Source organism: Histomonas meleagridis, assembly GCF_020186115.1.
Source record: "Histomonas meleagridis strain 2922-C6/04-10x chromosome Unknown contig_16, whole genome shotgun sequence".
Classification (NCBI taxonomy): Eukaryota; Parabasalia; order Tritrichomonadida; family Dientamoebidae; genus Histomonas; species Histomonas meleagridis.
The window spans coordinates 1,099,528-1,115,791 of record NW_027150781.1 but is presented as its reverse complement, the minus strand read 5'-3'; the positions used below and the strand labels follow the sequence as shown (position 1 = coordinate 1,115,791).

The window sequence follows — 16,264 nt, the reverse complement described above, 5'->3', positions numbered from 1 at the left end:
CATATAAAAAAACCAATGATATGTTTTTTATTGAAGATTTTCAAAAGACAATTTTTTTATCAGGTAAAATTCAAACTGTTCTTTAAAATATGTGATTAAATATAAAAAATATATTATAAATAATAAAAAATTTAATTTAAATCAATTTTAACAACACAATAATATTATTCTTCGAAAACTAAACAAAAAGTCTTGTTTATTTAGATTTGATTTCTAATTAGACAAGAGAAACATCATATCAAGAAATCCAAAAATTACTTGATAAAATGCAAAATACCATGCTTAAGAAATAGATATGATGAATTTACACGTTGCAAGGCAACAAAAGAAGGCAATTTGACAAAAGTAATTTCACTATATTTATTAAATTTTCAAAGACAACTCATTGTTCATACAAATCACTATAATTTTAAAATAGTACTAAAAAATATTTTTAAAACACAAAAAATTAAAATTTTTACGCTTTTTATGCAATGAAGCATTTATCCTTTGATGAAATTTTCTTTGTTTTTTCGATGCAATTAATAATTATTTATTATTAAATTTCTTAATGACTGTAAAGGTTTTTTTATCCACAGTGCATTCAGACTTCCCCAAGAAAAACTTTATTAATTCAGTAACATTATTCAAAGCTGCATGGGTAAAAGCTGTTCTAATAAAATTAAACAATTTTTAAACAACAAATTAAAAAATCAGAAAACAAAATGAAACAACATCCTTATGATTTATATCAACCCCATCATTACAAAGAAATCTAACAACATCAATATAACCACGCCTAGTTGCTTCTATTAAAGCATTTCTCAAACATTAAAATAAACTTTAATTAAAAAAATAAACCGAAAAATTCTTAATACAAATGAAAAACAAAAATAATAAACATCAACAGCATTAACATTTTTACCTTTTTCCACATTAATTTTATAATTTCTAAATTCCCTTGATTAGCGGCAAGCATAAGTGGTTGTTAAACAAAATAAATATACAGAAAATTTATATAATAAAACATAAACACCACCATCGATATTCAGGTCTTTTCTCTCTAGAAGTAATTTCACAATTTCTATGAAACATCTATCGACGGCTTCATGAAGTGCTGTTCTACCCAAAAAGCTATGAAAGAACGAAAAGACTAAAACAAATCCCAAAAACAACGAAAGAACATCAACCACATTAACATCGATTAAAAAATCATTATCTTTATTGATATCAAGGATATATTTAACAAGTTCATAATTACCAGAAACGCAAGAATAATACAAAATATGTTTTGGTAAATCATTATTAAAACTTTTTAATAAAACTCTCACAATTTCAATGTTTCCACTCGAAGCAGCTTCCATTAATATATCTGGATCATTATTATCAAGATTCCCATGTTCAATTAAATATGAAAGAATTCGAAAACTATTATGTCAATACATTTCTTAATTGCTTCATTCATATCAATACAAAACTTCTCATCCTTAAAAAGATAAACAAAGATATCATATCGATGAAATTTAATTGCAGTAGTAAAAGGTCTTCGGAAAACTGTTTTATAATCTTTAACTCTACCCATAAAATCATCAAAAATAATTTGGTTTCCTCCAGCAATCGCAAAATTTCCCGAAAATCGTGAAAATTCACCTCCTTTAGATATTAAGTATTGATAACAATTAACAGAACCAAAATATAAACAACAATCTAATAACGTTGAAGCGTTTTTACATATGAATGAACATCATTCATAAAGCGATTGATCAATTTTAGATAAAGGATTATAATCTTTTAAATTTTTAACAAGCCGTTCAACAACATCATCATCACGAATTGCATTTAATAGTTCTGATGGTGTAACTCCGTTTTTAACATATTGTTTAAGAAGTGCATAATTGTTTTTGGTTAAATCAGTACGTGAAAATTCAAACTTATGATGAATATATGGTATATCGGGAATACTATGATTTGACGTTGTCTCTTCTAAATGATGGATAAAGTATAACCGTTTGGGATATAGATTGCTATGTAATTGTGGTGGAATCATTTTCCGTTCATACATTCGCTCTAAAAGATAACTGGTATTACCTGTACGAAATTCGCCTCTTTGGAAGTCAACATTTATGAGGAAATGTGCAAATTATCTATGAATTTTAAAGATGATTGTTGACTAGAAAATGTTTCAACAAATATCTTTACAATTAACATCAATTTTTGGTGTGATATGTTTCCTGATTCTGCTGATAAAACAAAATATCATTTGATAGGATTTAGAAGATATTAAAACATTTTGTTACTTCAGAACAAATTTTAATGTGCTAACGAAGAAAATTTATTCATTAAAATACGTTTATTATCATTATGAGTTCGCTAATACGTAAACGTCCTCCAAATTGAGCCTGATGCCTCTGTTCGTCTTCAGCCTTCCCTCAAGCCGTGTTCCGCATGTTAATTCGTGGTCAAACAACACAACGAGTGTATCCTCAACGTCATTCGTTTCAATAACAGTACCCATTTCGCCAAATGTCGCCGCACCTGAAGATGCAATAGAAATTACTCTTTTCCCAAGTGGCGGCATCTCGGCCGTAGGCGATGGATTTGGCTTCTGCCTCCACAAGAGCTTACGCTGATCGACTTCTATTGACTTATTAACGACTTTAGATTTGAAATCAATTAACATTTTTTCAACACCAACCAAACACTCAGGCGAAACTGTATCCACTGCAGCACTAACAAGTGGCGATTTGGAAGCTGGAGAGTTCTCGGTGAGCCATTTTTGGAGATCTTCAAATTTCTCATTTTGATATTGTGAATCACCTCCATAAAGCTGTTCAAGGGTCACAGGAGGGAATCTCTTCTCTCCATTCTGTATAGACTTCATGATCAGTGATTTCAAATTTCCAGCTTTTTGGAAATATGTAACAATCAATGGAACAATTGAAGCTGGGTAAACATAATCATTAGCAGATGCATGTGAAAGCTTACAAAAACCTTCAATTATTTGATGATTAAAATTATAAAGAGCAAATGCTATATTAGTATTAAACGGTTTCACAATAACGGTCGTCACAGCGGTTCGGAGTGCCCTGAACGATATGCCGCCAACCGCTTTAACGATATCATGTGTTGTAACCCAATGTTGTTTATCTTCATCAAAAAGTTTCTTCATTCCGAAGGGATACGTTTGTTGGAGCACGTTAACTTTCATTAAATTATTTTGAAGAATTTCTTCAAGAACACATACGAAACCTTTCGCCATACCATCGATACATACCAATTTATCACCTACATTTGGTAATATAATTTCAGATGGCGCTTTAAAGTTATCTAAAATTTTTTCATTAGATTTAATTGGTAAAGTTAATTGTATTGGTATTATCAAAGATTTTTGTTGATAAGTACCATTATTGTTCATAGGTTTAACTTCTAAAAGGATATTATCATCATTAATATCTAATGCTAATGTTCGTAAAAGATCAGTTTTGATTGATAATGATGAACATTGCATAGATTTCGGTCTTGGTTTAATGATTCGATCATTTCCTAATATGTTATCTTTATCAATTGCTGAGATAACTAATCCTGGACAAAGATAAGGCCAATCAAATAAGATTTGCGCGTTAATTAATGAGCCAACACTTTTCAAATCTTTGTAATTTTGATTTATGTTTGGCGTGATAACCATTGAAGGATAATTTGATACTTGTCCAAACATTTGAATTGGTACTACACGAATATCATGAGTTATTTGTGTGTTATTAAATGTTGGTATACATGATGGGATTTCAGTTGATAAAAGAACAGATTGTAATGGGGAAATAGGAGAAATAAGAATGATATCTTCTTCTAAACTTTCATCAAAGACAAAAGTATATTCCGATTTATCGCGAAGTTGTTCATCGTCAGTGAATTCACTCGAGCACTTTTTGAATACTTCGTCAAGCAAATCAAAGTCAATCATCGGTAAGAGATACGTCGCTCTCCAACTTTCTTTTTTACCATTTTGATCGACTTTAAAGTCAGTTGGATACATGCTATAAATTGGTGATTCAGGATCAGTGATATAAGATTGTAAAGATTTTGGTAATAATTGATATGATTTAGGTGTGGTTATTGCTAAAAGTGTTTGTAAAGGTGAACGAGGTATTCCTTCTTCAAACTCAGGTTCATAATCTTTGATATATGGTAGAATAAACTCTAATGGTGGTGAATAATGATATTGATAATACCAATTCCATGAACAACAGCCTGAATGATAATATTTTAATACCCATGTGATAGCTTCAATAAAAGATTTAGATATTTTTTCGATGAATTCATCAAAATCTTCGGTATGTTCAGGATATTTTGATAAGATATATTGTTTGTTATGTTCTGTATAAAGAGCTTTTAATTCTTCTTCACCAACATTAATATCTTCTGAAGAAGCATATTTTTGTCGTAAGAAATTGACAACTTCATTTACAAAGTTGTATAAAACTTCTTTGTTAAAAGTGCCATCTTCGACCAAATAATTTTCACTACTTTTCATGACTTTTTGATAGACTTCAATGATATCGTTAAAACCGTACTTTTTGATATCGATTTCGGGAACATCTGGAATAAAATCATTACCAATAAAGAAAGAAAGTGCAACATAATCATCAATAATTCGTTCAAGTTCTTCCCCTGTAGTATTGAATTCAATTTGAAGATAATCACGAATTAATGAAACATGAACAAGTTCAAAATCATTACGAGACCATTTCATGCCACTTAACTTGGGTTCAAATGATTGGAATTCACGTTGAAAATTGGCAGCATCAGCTTCACGTAATATGCAAATATATGGTTCATGTGTTTGCAATGCCAAAAATATAAGATCACAATCAGAAGAGTATATACAATGAACTTGATTTGGATTCCAATCTGGATCTAATCGGCATTCACGGATATAACTTGCGATTTTATGTTCACCTTCTCCTGGAGTAAAAGCACTGCTATAAATAACCTTAGGGGTTGCCCATTTGAGATCTGAGACTTTTTGTTTTTTAATGAAATTTATTATTTCCAAATGAATTTGATACATAAATTCTGTGCCAGGAGAAATTGAATAGTTTAAAGAACTTGAATTCGGATTTAAAAAGTTTTGATACCTGTGAACTCTTTGTTGATTTGTTTTTGAAGCAGGAGGTGGGCCATCAAAAGAAATGAATATTAAATCAGTTGGCTCTATTACTTGAACCAAAAGGTCAAGGTAACGAAGGATCTCGGAAAGTAAGTCTGAAGTAAGTTCACATACTGTTGTATTGGTGGATGTAATTGCTCTATAAATAATATTGTTGGCATCAATGAACAAATTGTTGAAAACTGGCCTTGATGGGTCTCCTAAATTTTTTCTGATTAAAGGATACCTTTTTGAAATCCACCTGAAGAATCCTGGAACTCCCATTGGAATGAGCCATACCTCACAAAAAATTAACTTATACAGTGAAATATGTTACAACAAAAGTGTTTTTTATTTCGTTTTGCTTGATGTAGACTAAAAATTATTTGGATAATAGTAGTAGTAGCTCTTTATATAATATCAAAATAAGTATTTACTCATTTTATTTATTTTTATTCGCTGTAAACATCAAAAGAACATTTCTTTAGAAACAGATATTTCGTTAATTAACAATTTTTTAATAGGAAGTGCTGTTAAACCAATTAAAAGATTATAAATATAACAATAATATATGACATTCATGATAATAAACAAAATTTTAAATCTCTGATCAGAACATATAATTAAAATGATTTGAATAATTTTTTTCGAGAAAAATAAAGGGGAAAATGCATTTAATTTTTTACAAAAAACGAGGCAAAACTTAAATGTATTTTTGTTTTTTTCGTGCATCTTCAAGATTGATAACCAACTCGGGTTTATTGACACTTTTATTTTTTTCAAAAAATGTGGTCAATTGCATTCATTTTTTCTTAGGAAATTGATCCCCGGTGATAAGTAAAGTTATGAAAATCGGATATTGAATAGTTTACGGTGAATTGAAAGGTGCTCACCGAGAATATACATCTCCGGTGGAATTTTTTCTAAACAATCATTTTTTATAATGTCGGAAACTCAAAAGGTACAAAGTGGACCCTAATATGGAAGATGCGATCCGTGATCGTCTTGTTAATGGATTCAAGAACTGGAATGGTGGATATGGTGGCTGGCTAGAATGGTGTAACACACTGTACGAACCAGATGCGCATTATAATGTTTATGGTCATCGATTAACATTGCAACAATATAAAGATATGATGGGACAACTTTTCCAGCATTACACCATGGAACTGGGTGAATTCGATAATATGCTTATCAAGGATGATTGGGCAGCTATTCGCTACAGTGTTAAGGTAAAGAATCTTGATACGAATGAAGAAATCTTACAACACACAATGGAATTTGTTAACTTTAAACAGAACCCTGATCCAATTGGTGTACGCGTTGTTGAAGGTTGGGCTCTTTCAGACAGTCCACTTTCCGCTAAACATTAGTAAATCGCCAAAATATTTATGCTTGTTTTGCAAGAAGAAATTTTAAATATTACATGTTTTATTTTGGGAAGCACTTATTGTTGCATCATAATGAAATAGTTGAATTACTTGAACAAAAATGAAAAATGATGACTCATTGAATTTTTTTGATGATAAATATTCATTTAATTTTATTAATTGTAGTATTTTATATTCGTTTCTTATTTCAAAAGATGATGATAGATTATGTTTAAAATATATAAAATCACTTGAGTCATAAGAAGCAGAACTTTATAATAAGTGTTATGAAAAATTTAATCACTATTTTTGTGAATTTTTTTGAAACAATAAACAAATGAATCAAATTATCTTCTTAATAAAATTTTTGAAAACAACTTATGTGAGATAAACTAAGAAGTTATGCCTAAAACATCACCACAAAGCCAAAATAATTTTTTTAGTTAGTTTTTTTAATCCAAGTGAAATTGCATATTAAGAAATATCATCACAAACATAATTTGATTTTTGATCAATATATTGCACCATGAAAAATGTTCATTTATTAATCAATGGGGTGCTACATCAATTGCTCATGCAGCATTATATTAAAATTCCCCTTAGTTTCCGAAATAATTCAATTACTTTTGTATTGCTATTTATAAATGCTAATTCAATTGCTGTTTCAAATGATTTAAATAATTTCCGAATAGTATTTTAAAATTCTAAATTACTAAAATAAATAGAAAATAAAACAAATTAATATTTTTAGCATTAATATCTATTCCTTCTTGTTCAAGAAGTAATTTAACTATTTCTGTATGACCATTTGAAGATGCTCTAATAAGTGCTGTATCAAATAATATAAATAATTTCCAAATATTATTTTAAAATTCCAAATTACTAAATTAAATAGAAAATAAAACAAATTAATATCTTTAGCATTAATATCAATTCTTTCTTGTTCAAGAAGTAATTTAACTATTTCTGAATGACCATTTTCAGATGCATAAATAAGTGCTGTATCAAATAATTTAAACAATTTCCAAACATTATTTTGAAATCCAAAATTATTACAATAAACAATAAATAAAACAAATAAATACATTCGTGATTTATATCAATTCCTTTATGTTCAAGAAATAATTTAACTATTTCTGTATGACCATTTATAGATGCACAAATAAGTGCTGTCTTAAATAATTTAAATAATTTCCAAATACTTTTTTGAATTATCAAATTATTAAAATAAACTATACAAAAAAGAAATAAATAGTTTCGCGGTTTATATCAATTCCTTCTTGTTCAAGAAGTAATTTAACTATTTCTGTATGACCAAACCAAGATGCGTTCATAAGCGCTGTATAAAATATTCAAAATAATTTCCAAATATTATTTTGAAATAGCAAATTATTAAAATAAATATCAAATGAAACAGTTGAATATTTTCATCATTAATATCAATTCCTTTTTTTTTTTTTTTTTATTTAACAAGTTCAATATTTCCTGATTCAGCTGAAAATACCAATATATCATGCGGAATTGAATGATCTTTAAGAAAATCTTCAACTAAAAAAATATTTCCAATAATTGCTGCTTCATTAATAATATCATCATTGATTTTCATTCCTTCTTTAAGTAAAAATGAAAATATTTCATAATTATGATATAAAATACAAAGCTTTCCTAATTCTTCTAAATTATTAATTTCTTTTAATTTATTATCATAAAAATATTTAAAGATATCATTTCGATGAAAAATAATTGCTGTTTCATATACATCTTCAAACGATGAATAATTTTGTTCACATAAATGAATTATTTCTTCATTTCCTCCTGCAATTGCATATTTGCCTGTGTTTTCTACTTTAGCTCCATTCATAAGTAAATATTTAAAGCATTTAACTGCTGAAAAAAAATGCTGCATAATCAATTAATGAAACATTATCTTCATTAACAAGTGAACATCTTTCATAAAGTGATGGTTCAATTTTTTTGATTAAAATCAAAATTTGTTTGTGATGATATTTCTTGAAGTTTTTCTACTTCATCATTTCGGATTATTTTTACAATTTCATTTGGATTATGTCATTCTCTAATTAATTTCTTATGTAATTCCCAATCATTCTTTGATAGTTCTTCATAATTTACATTATCATTTTCCCTTAAATAGATTGGTAATTTAGCTTTAAGCATATAATGTACAAAATCAACAATATGGTTGTTTTTTACAATGTTTGGTTCAAGAAAATTATGTTCAATCATAGATTCAAGTAGATAATACTATTTACTTGTTTAATTTGGTGTTTATTTTCTTAATTTTGGATTTCAAAATAATATTTAGATAATTTTGCTCAAAATATTATATGCAGGACTTCTATTGGCATCTCAACTTGGCAAATAGAAATAGTTAAATTACTTGAACAAAAATCGTTAAACAAACATTTGACACTAAACCCAAAATGATATTAAATCTATTACTATAATATCAAATAAATTTATATTTTTATCCAAAAAAAATTAATTTTAAAACATATATATTTATTCCTAAACAAGTTTCCTTAACTTTAAAGCCCCAATTATTTCATCAAGTTCGCCTAATGACTTTTCTTCCAAAATGTTCAAATGAATTTTTGTGATTTTTGGTGACAATGCAATTAAACTCGGCTCCAACGAATGAAATAATTCATTTGTTGCATCATTTGGATTTGCTTGCAAATGTAATTTAATAGAGAGAAAAGGTTCTTTAGTATTCGAAGCTAATAAGAATATTGATATATAACTAATAGCAATGTTCGTTTTAATTTCACTTGCATTTTGCATTATACCGAAAAATGATTCAACAAATTGAATTGTTTTTTCTTGTTGGTTTAATGCAAACTTAAACAAACATTGCGAACTAACTTCGTCATTATTATTAGATAAAAGTTTCCAACAAATTGATGAAACTGAATTATTTAATTCATTCGAACATAAAAGTGCGAAATCATCAAATGGTGTCAAAACATATTTTTCTAAATCATCATTATTAAACTTAATCAAAGCCGTCTTTAATTTATTTATACTTGGTAAATCGAATAATTCCAAAATTGATGATTTATTTTTACGAATATTATTAAATATTTCAAACAATTCATTTGGATTTGTAAACAAGTCAATTGAGTCAAAAAGTGTTGTAATATCAACCGAATTAACCGTCTTTCTTATGAAGTTTACAACGGTTTCGACGCTGAGGAATTCAATTACCGGCTTTAACACGAATAAAGTATTGAAATCGTTTGAAATTTCCAAAATTTTCATAATTAATTGATAATCATTTTGCTTGACTGCTAAGATACAAATTGGTTTAAATAAGTCCTTAGTAAGTAATTGATTAAAGTCTATTGATTCTGGTATTTTATTTATTTGACTTAATGCATAAATAGCAAATTTTTTTTTTTATGTATAATGAAGAAGAACTTGTTAATAATTCGAAGCATTTATCGATTGACGTTTGTGATATACAACGTGAAGGTAATAATAGAAAACATGAAATTGAGATTTGTAAGAAATGATATTTAACATCTTCATATGTATTAAATTTATTATTGTTCAATGATATTTTCATTGATTTTGTTACCATTGAATGCGTTGCTTGTAACATATCAATTAACTTTTGATCTTTTGCGTCAATTTTTATGTTTTCATTTGACGCATTATGCACGTAATTACTTAAAAGTCCAATTATTTTCCCAACAATTGGAATTTCTTCGATTTCATATTCGATTTTAATTCCATTTAATTTGATTATGTTTAATGCGATTTTAGATCCGTTTGATATTTGTGAATGATTTGATTTAGTCGCATCGATTAATAAGTTTAAACTTTGTTTTTTACCATTAACTATTAACGCAGCATGTACAAATATCGATGAATATGTTATAACTTTATTTTCATCAAATAAAAATATGTTCTTAAATATGTTTAATGCTTCTCCATATGAACTTGATTGCGTCATAATATGTTTTGCTAACTCAAATAATGAATATCCTTCAAGAATTGATTCGGATAATGTTTCATATGTCGGTAATAATGAAATTGCCCATTTTAATTTGTTAAGTTGGATTTCATTTGTTAATGTCGATAAAAGAATAAATGGTATAACTAACGCACTATGTAAATTATCGATTCATTCCATTATCGCAGAAAGAAAAAAAAATTTTAACATTTTTCTTTCGATTGATTATGATATTAACTAACCTAATTTTTTATCTTGAATAAAACGCAAATGTTAAGGTATTTCTTAAGTATTTATCTAATAAAATAAAAATTTATTACAAAATGAATCAATCGATGTTACTCATGAATTGGTTTGCTTCTATCCTAATATTTTCATCACTGCTTTCACAAAGCTCATTAATAACAGGCACAATTTCAGATAAAATTCTTTGATATGATTGATGATATTTCAAACCATTTTTATCGAATTCGGACATTACCTCATTTAATGATTTAAAAGAACAATTAACCACAAAATCCTCGTCATCATCATAAAAGCTATCCTCCAAAAAATCAAAAAATTCGGAATCCAAAATTGTCAGTTTTAATTCAAATGGGCCGAAATATAAAAGTGTCCAAATTAACCTTAACGTACTTTTGCGAACGTTAAAAATTGAATTGCTTAATAACGTTTTCAACGATAAAATAAATTCATCATTTTCAATTAAGTGTAAAACGAATTCATTATTATATGGAATAACACGATTAAAAAGATTTAAGCAATTAAAAATGTATTCGTTATCATCAATAAATATAATAAACCCTTTAATTATAAGTGGGAATGGAATAAAATTATAAAAATCATTTAAAAATGAATAATTTGTTCCATTAAAATATAATGAAATCAAATGAACAATTAATGAAAAACTTGTTCGATTTGTTTCATTATCTAATAAAATTAATACTTTAAACAAAATTTCCGATTGATATATTTCTATTTCGAAAGAATTATTTATTAAATTAATAAGAATTTCAATACAAATTTTATCAAAGTTATGTGAATGTTGTGAATCAAATGATAAGTTTAATACATGGATAATGTTTTCAAACATTGGTTGGGTTTCATCATGCAAATAATACGTAATTAATTTGATAAGAAATAAAAAACTCGAAATAACCGGAATTTTTGAATTGTTTACATTTATGTCTTGTTCAAGCAAAAATAAAAGTTGATGCAAAAGATCAAAAAGATAATGCATAAAATTGGATTCTGTAATTTCTTTGCAGCCTCCTTCGGTTTGACATATAATGGAAATGATATCGATAACTTCCGGTCGATATTCATCAAAAGAAACGATGAGTTCAAGTAAACTGTTTTCTAAATGATTAAATATAAATTGATTTTGTGCTGCCTTACTCTTTCGAATAATGTTCTTAAATGTAATTAGTAAAGAAGAACAAATTTCATGAATTTTCGTTGTATTGGAAATAAGATCACAAAATACACATAATATATTAGAATCAGAAATTTTTCGATCAGATATTTCGTTAACCTCGTTTGATTCTGTTTCTAATTGATTTGCAATTGAGAAAAAATCAGCTTCTGGAATATTAATACTTAAGTTACTAAATAATTCCCAGAATTTTTGATCTTCATTGAAATTTTTGCGAATTATAGGATTCGTTTTTTGATCTATTAATTGTTTATTAAGTTCTTCAATTTGATTTCGTTCCATCAGCACATTCGAATTATTTTTCATATCACAAGTCAAAACAAGTTCAATGAAACCACTTCACTTTTGTATTTGAAAGGTTTATCACATTGCGATGCGGTTTTGACAGCCATGTTCAACCATTTTTCTCATGCACCACGAAAAGAAGATCCCACAAAAGAAACTTGATTTCTGCGCAAAGTTCAAGGAAATGTTCCGCAAGTATAACAAGGTTGCCCTTGTTTCTGCCGAAAATGTTACAGCATCCCAACTTCTTGGAATCCGTCACGATCTCCAAGGACTTGCCGAAATTGTTTTTGGTAAGAACTCACTTATGAGAAGAGTTGTTGAAGAACTTAAGAGTGAACTTAAGAACATCGAGGTTCTTGAACCACTTATCTACCACGGCGTTGGCTTCTGCTTCACAAACGGATCTTTCTCAAAGATCAAAGATGTCATTGATAACCACTGTAAGGGTTCACCAGCTAAAGTTGGTGCTATCTCACCATGCGATGTTGTTGTTCCTCCAATGCGTACAACTCTTCCACCAACACAAGTTTCCGTTCTCCACGCATTAAACATCCAATCCAAGATTTTCAAGGGTACCATTGAAATCACATCCGAAAAACTTCTTATCAAAGAAGGTGAAAAGGTTGGTGCCTCAGAAGCTAACTTACTCGGTCTCCTTAACATCATGCCATTCAAGTACACCCTTAAACTCATCAAACTTTATGATAATGGAAATCTTTATGAACCAAGCATCCTCGAAATTTCCGATGAAGTTCTTTCTGGAAAGTTCGCTACAGCCCTTAAGAACGTTGCTGGTCTTTCTATTGGTATTGGCTATGTTAATGCTGCATCTGCTCCACATATGGTTGGATCTGCATTCAAGGACATTGCATCAATTGCTGTTGCTATTGATTACCATATGAAGCAAATCGAAGAAATTCAAACACTTCTTTCTGATCCAGAAGCACTTGCAAAGATGCAAGCTGCAGCTGCTGCAGCCGCTCCCTCTGGCGAAGAAAAGAAAGAAGAAAAGAAGGAAGAGGAAGAAGTAGTTGAGCTGGCAGGTGGATTCGATGATCTTTTTGATTGACGAAGTAAAATTTCCGTTTCAATCATCAGCTTTTTGAATTGAAAAAAGTGGGCTAAATATAAAGGGGTTACCCATCATGTGGGATCAAAATAAATTTAAAAAGTGGGGATACGTTAAATTGGAATGATCCATCGGGTTTTAAACGGTCAAAAATCTGTACGTTAGGGAATAATTTTTTGCATGCAGCTTTATCCTTGATAGATAAAAACTTATCCTATTCAGCAAAGCTCTTGTTTTCTCGAACCTATCTTTCTATTTCATTTGTATGTTATAATTATGCTTTGTTAGCAATTTTGGTTTTTTAAAATTCCTCCAAAACCCATTCACAGTAAAATTTTTGTTTAACGAATAATTGACTTTTACAAATATACTTTATGCTATCCAAATAATAATTTATTTCGATTTCTATCAGAGAATTTTCAAGAAATTTTTATTTTAGTTTCGAAACATTATTATTGCGAAAAATAAGATATAAAAGATAAATCTGTCTGGCAAACTTCTAGATATTAAAACATATTTTATTATTCTAAAACAACGAATAAAAAATTATTACATAAGCTTGTAAAACATAAATTCCAAAATGATATTTTCCAATTTTTTAAATGTTTTACGTAGCAAAAACTGACGTTGTGATGAGTTAAGCAATGAGAAAAAATCAAGCATCACAATACTTTTTGGTAACTCCAAAGCCATACATATACATATATATATATATATAATATTATTAAAATTATTTTGGCGGAATATAAATGGAAGTAGTGTCCACACCTTTGTAAAAACATACGAATATCCATTTTAACTTTTTACCACTCATTTTTACATTATTTATTCCATTGTCATATTATGTAAATATATTATAAACGTTTAAAATAAAATCACCTAATTATTTAACCAAATAGGATATTTTACACAGACAGTACTTTCTTTGTTTGAACAAAAATTTTAATTTAATGAGTATTTTTTTGTCTTCCAATGTGCCCATCCTTATAAAAAAGTGCCACCTCCATCGACCGTTTATTTCGGAATGGTTGTGCGACGTATCTTAACCAAAATAAAGTCATTCCTTGCGCCGAATACAGTCAGAAGGTCCATCTTCACAAGCAAATTTTATATGATTCTTAACGCAATTATATTCCTTATTTTTTGGGTATGTTCATCTAACAACAATTCACTGATAATTCCCAACATTTGGTATGACATTCCATTGCATCAACCCGATCCCATTCATTCCATTTTGCAATGTATGAACCTTCCGCAAAGTTCACATTACATTACAGATTCCAAATCCAGACAAGAGCAATATGACATCATCCAAAACTACATCAAAAAGCATTATCCCAATGTCAAAGGCACATGTTATTCAGGTTATTGTGGTCGCCAAGTTGAAGAATATTGGTATGATGAATTCCATAACAAGTCCATTGATGAATTTGGTGTTTTTGTACCAATTGTCATTAAGTATGTCAACTTATTCTTTAACAAAGGAAGAGGCGCATACTATCGATTTGTTAAAGGCTTATGGAAACTTATTAACAAAGATTTCTTATACATAACATTAAGTAGTTTGGACGAAGGACTTGAAACGAGTAAAAACATAAAAGTTCCCGAAAATGTATTAATATTAGCGCCCGGTGGAATTGGACATATTCCAATAAACTTATTTTTGCAAGATTATAATATCGTGAATCCGAATCCGAACCCGAATTATACTGCGGTGTTTATGGGCCGCTTTGGAACACATCCGGTGCGAAAAGAAATGGTGAAAATCGCGACCAAAAAACTCGGCAATAAATTCTATTGTGGACAAACAAATAATAAAAATTGGATCGAAATATATAAGAATTCGAAAGCTGTTCTTTGTCCGCGTGGTAATGGTAGAAACTCTTTTAGATTAACAGAGACATTACAAATGGGATTAATCCCAATTTATATATATAATGACGTGCCGTGGGTGCCGTATTATGATTCGATTGGTTGGAGTAACTTCGGATTCGTAACAAGAAATGACGGATTGGAAAAAGTACTCGATAAAATAGATAAAATGAATCAGAGCGATTTGGAAAGCATGAGAAAGAGAATTAGAGAAATGTACTACACACATTTCACAGTGAACGGAACAATGAAACAAATACAAAACTTCCTTAAATATGGTTTCGATGGTACAGATCTGAAATGCGCTGCGAGGACTTATAAAAAGGACATACTATAATGTAATTGATGTATACATGCTATAGCTTTGCATTATACTTAATAAATGTTCTTTAACACTCATAGTATGTAAATGGTTTAAGGAAGAAAACCATAAAATACATTTAATGGAGAATATTATTATTGTGTTGACAATATTGTGCCCTGACTAGCTGTTTTCAATCATTTATACATTTGTATGTAGTGGGCGCAAATAACATAACCATTCATCTTCTACATGTTTAAATATTAATAAATATAGCAGATTAATGAATGAAATAATGTAAGTAAAATGAAAAAATAGTTTTCATATTGCCTAAGATAGTATTATATATATTTCTTGTCAAATTAGTAGTGAGTGTTATATAAAAAACATAAAAATATGTATGATAGTGAATATGAAAAATAAATTATATAACTATGATCATATTTGCATCCCTTATTTAGTTTTATTGAGTATTTATTTCGTTGCTCGATCAAAGAATGTTGGTGCTTTTAATTTGAGAGAAAACAATGAATGTCGATAAATCATGCTTTGAAGCGCTGATGTCCCAACGAAAATAGGTATATAATCCCGACCGCATTATATACCTACCAACGAATGATTTCTATTATTCCCTCAAACCGAGTTGTTCATTGAAAAACTGGGCTGATATTCAAAAATAGAAAGTACGATAAAACTTTTCGTAACGAAAAATCAAAAGTTCCAAACCTTAAAAAATTGTTTCATAAATTAACCTATTTACTTGTTGAGGTCATTAAAAATTCGATTTAAAAATATTTATTCATCAAACAAAGGTTTATATTTCTCTAT

General features: G+C 28.6%; 4 protein-coding genes across 4 annotated transcripts; 3 read left to right on the top strand and 1 right to left on the bottom strand.

Moving 5' to 3' along the window:
- Positions 1 to 2,338: 2,338 nt before the first annotated feature.
- On the bottom strand, positions 2,339 to 5,410 carry GO595_002205 (XRN 5'-3' exonuclease N-terminus family protein; the record flags this gene model as incomplete). Its single annotated transcript, XM_067915089.1, has 1 exon — positions 2,339 to 5,410. The coding sequence occupies one exon, from the start codon at positions 5,408 to 5,410 to the stop codon at positions 2,339 to 2,341; it is 3,072 nt and encodes a 1,023-aa protein (XP_067777891.1).
- A 695-nt stretch (positions 5,411 to 6,105) lies between these two features.
- Positions 6,106 to 6,498, top strand: GO595_002204 (nuclear transport factor 2 family protein; the record flags this gene model as incomplete). Its single annotated transcript, XM_067915088.1, has 1 exon — positions 6,106 to 6,498. The coding sequence occupies one exon, from the start codon at positions 6,106 to 6,108 to the stop codon at positions 6,496 to 6,498; it is 393 nt and encodes a 130-aa protein (XP_067777890.1).
- Positions 6,499 to 12,315: 5,817 nt separating this feature from the next.
- On the top strand, positions 12,316 to 13,263 carry GO595_002203 (ribosomal protein L10; the record flags this gene model as incomplete). The annotated part of the gene is made up of 1 exon (XM_067915087.1): positions 12,316 to 13,263. One exon carries the CDS (start codon positions 12,316 to 12,318, stop codon positions 13,261 to 13,263), a length of 948 nt encoding a protein of 315 aa, XP_067777889.1.
- Positions 13,264 to 14,506: 1,243 nt separating this feature from the next.
- Positions 14,507 to 15,472, top strand: GO595_002202 (Exostosin family protein; the record flags this gene model as incomplete). Its single annotated transcript, XM_067915086.1, has 1 exon — positions 14,507 to 15,472. The coding sequence occupies one exon, from the start codon at positions 14,507 to 14,509 to the stop codon at positions 15,470 to 15,472; it is 966 nt and encodes a 321-aa protein (XP_067777888.1).
- Between the last annotated feature and the right edge of the window lie 792 nt (positions 15,473 to 16,264).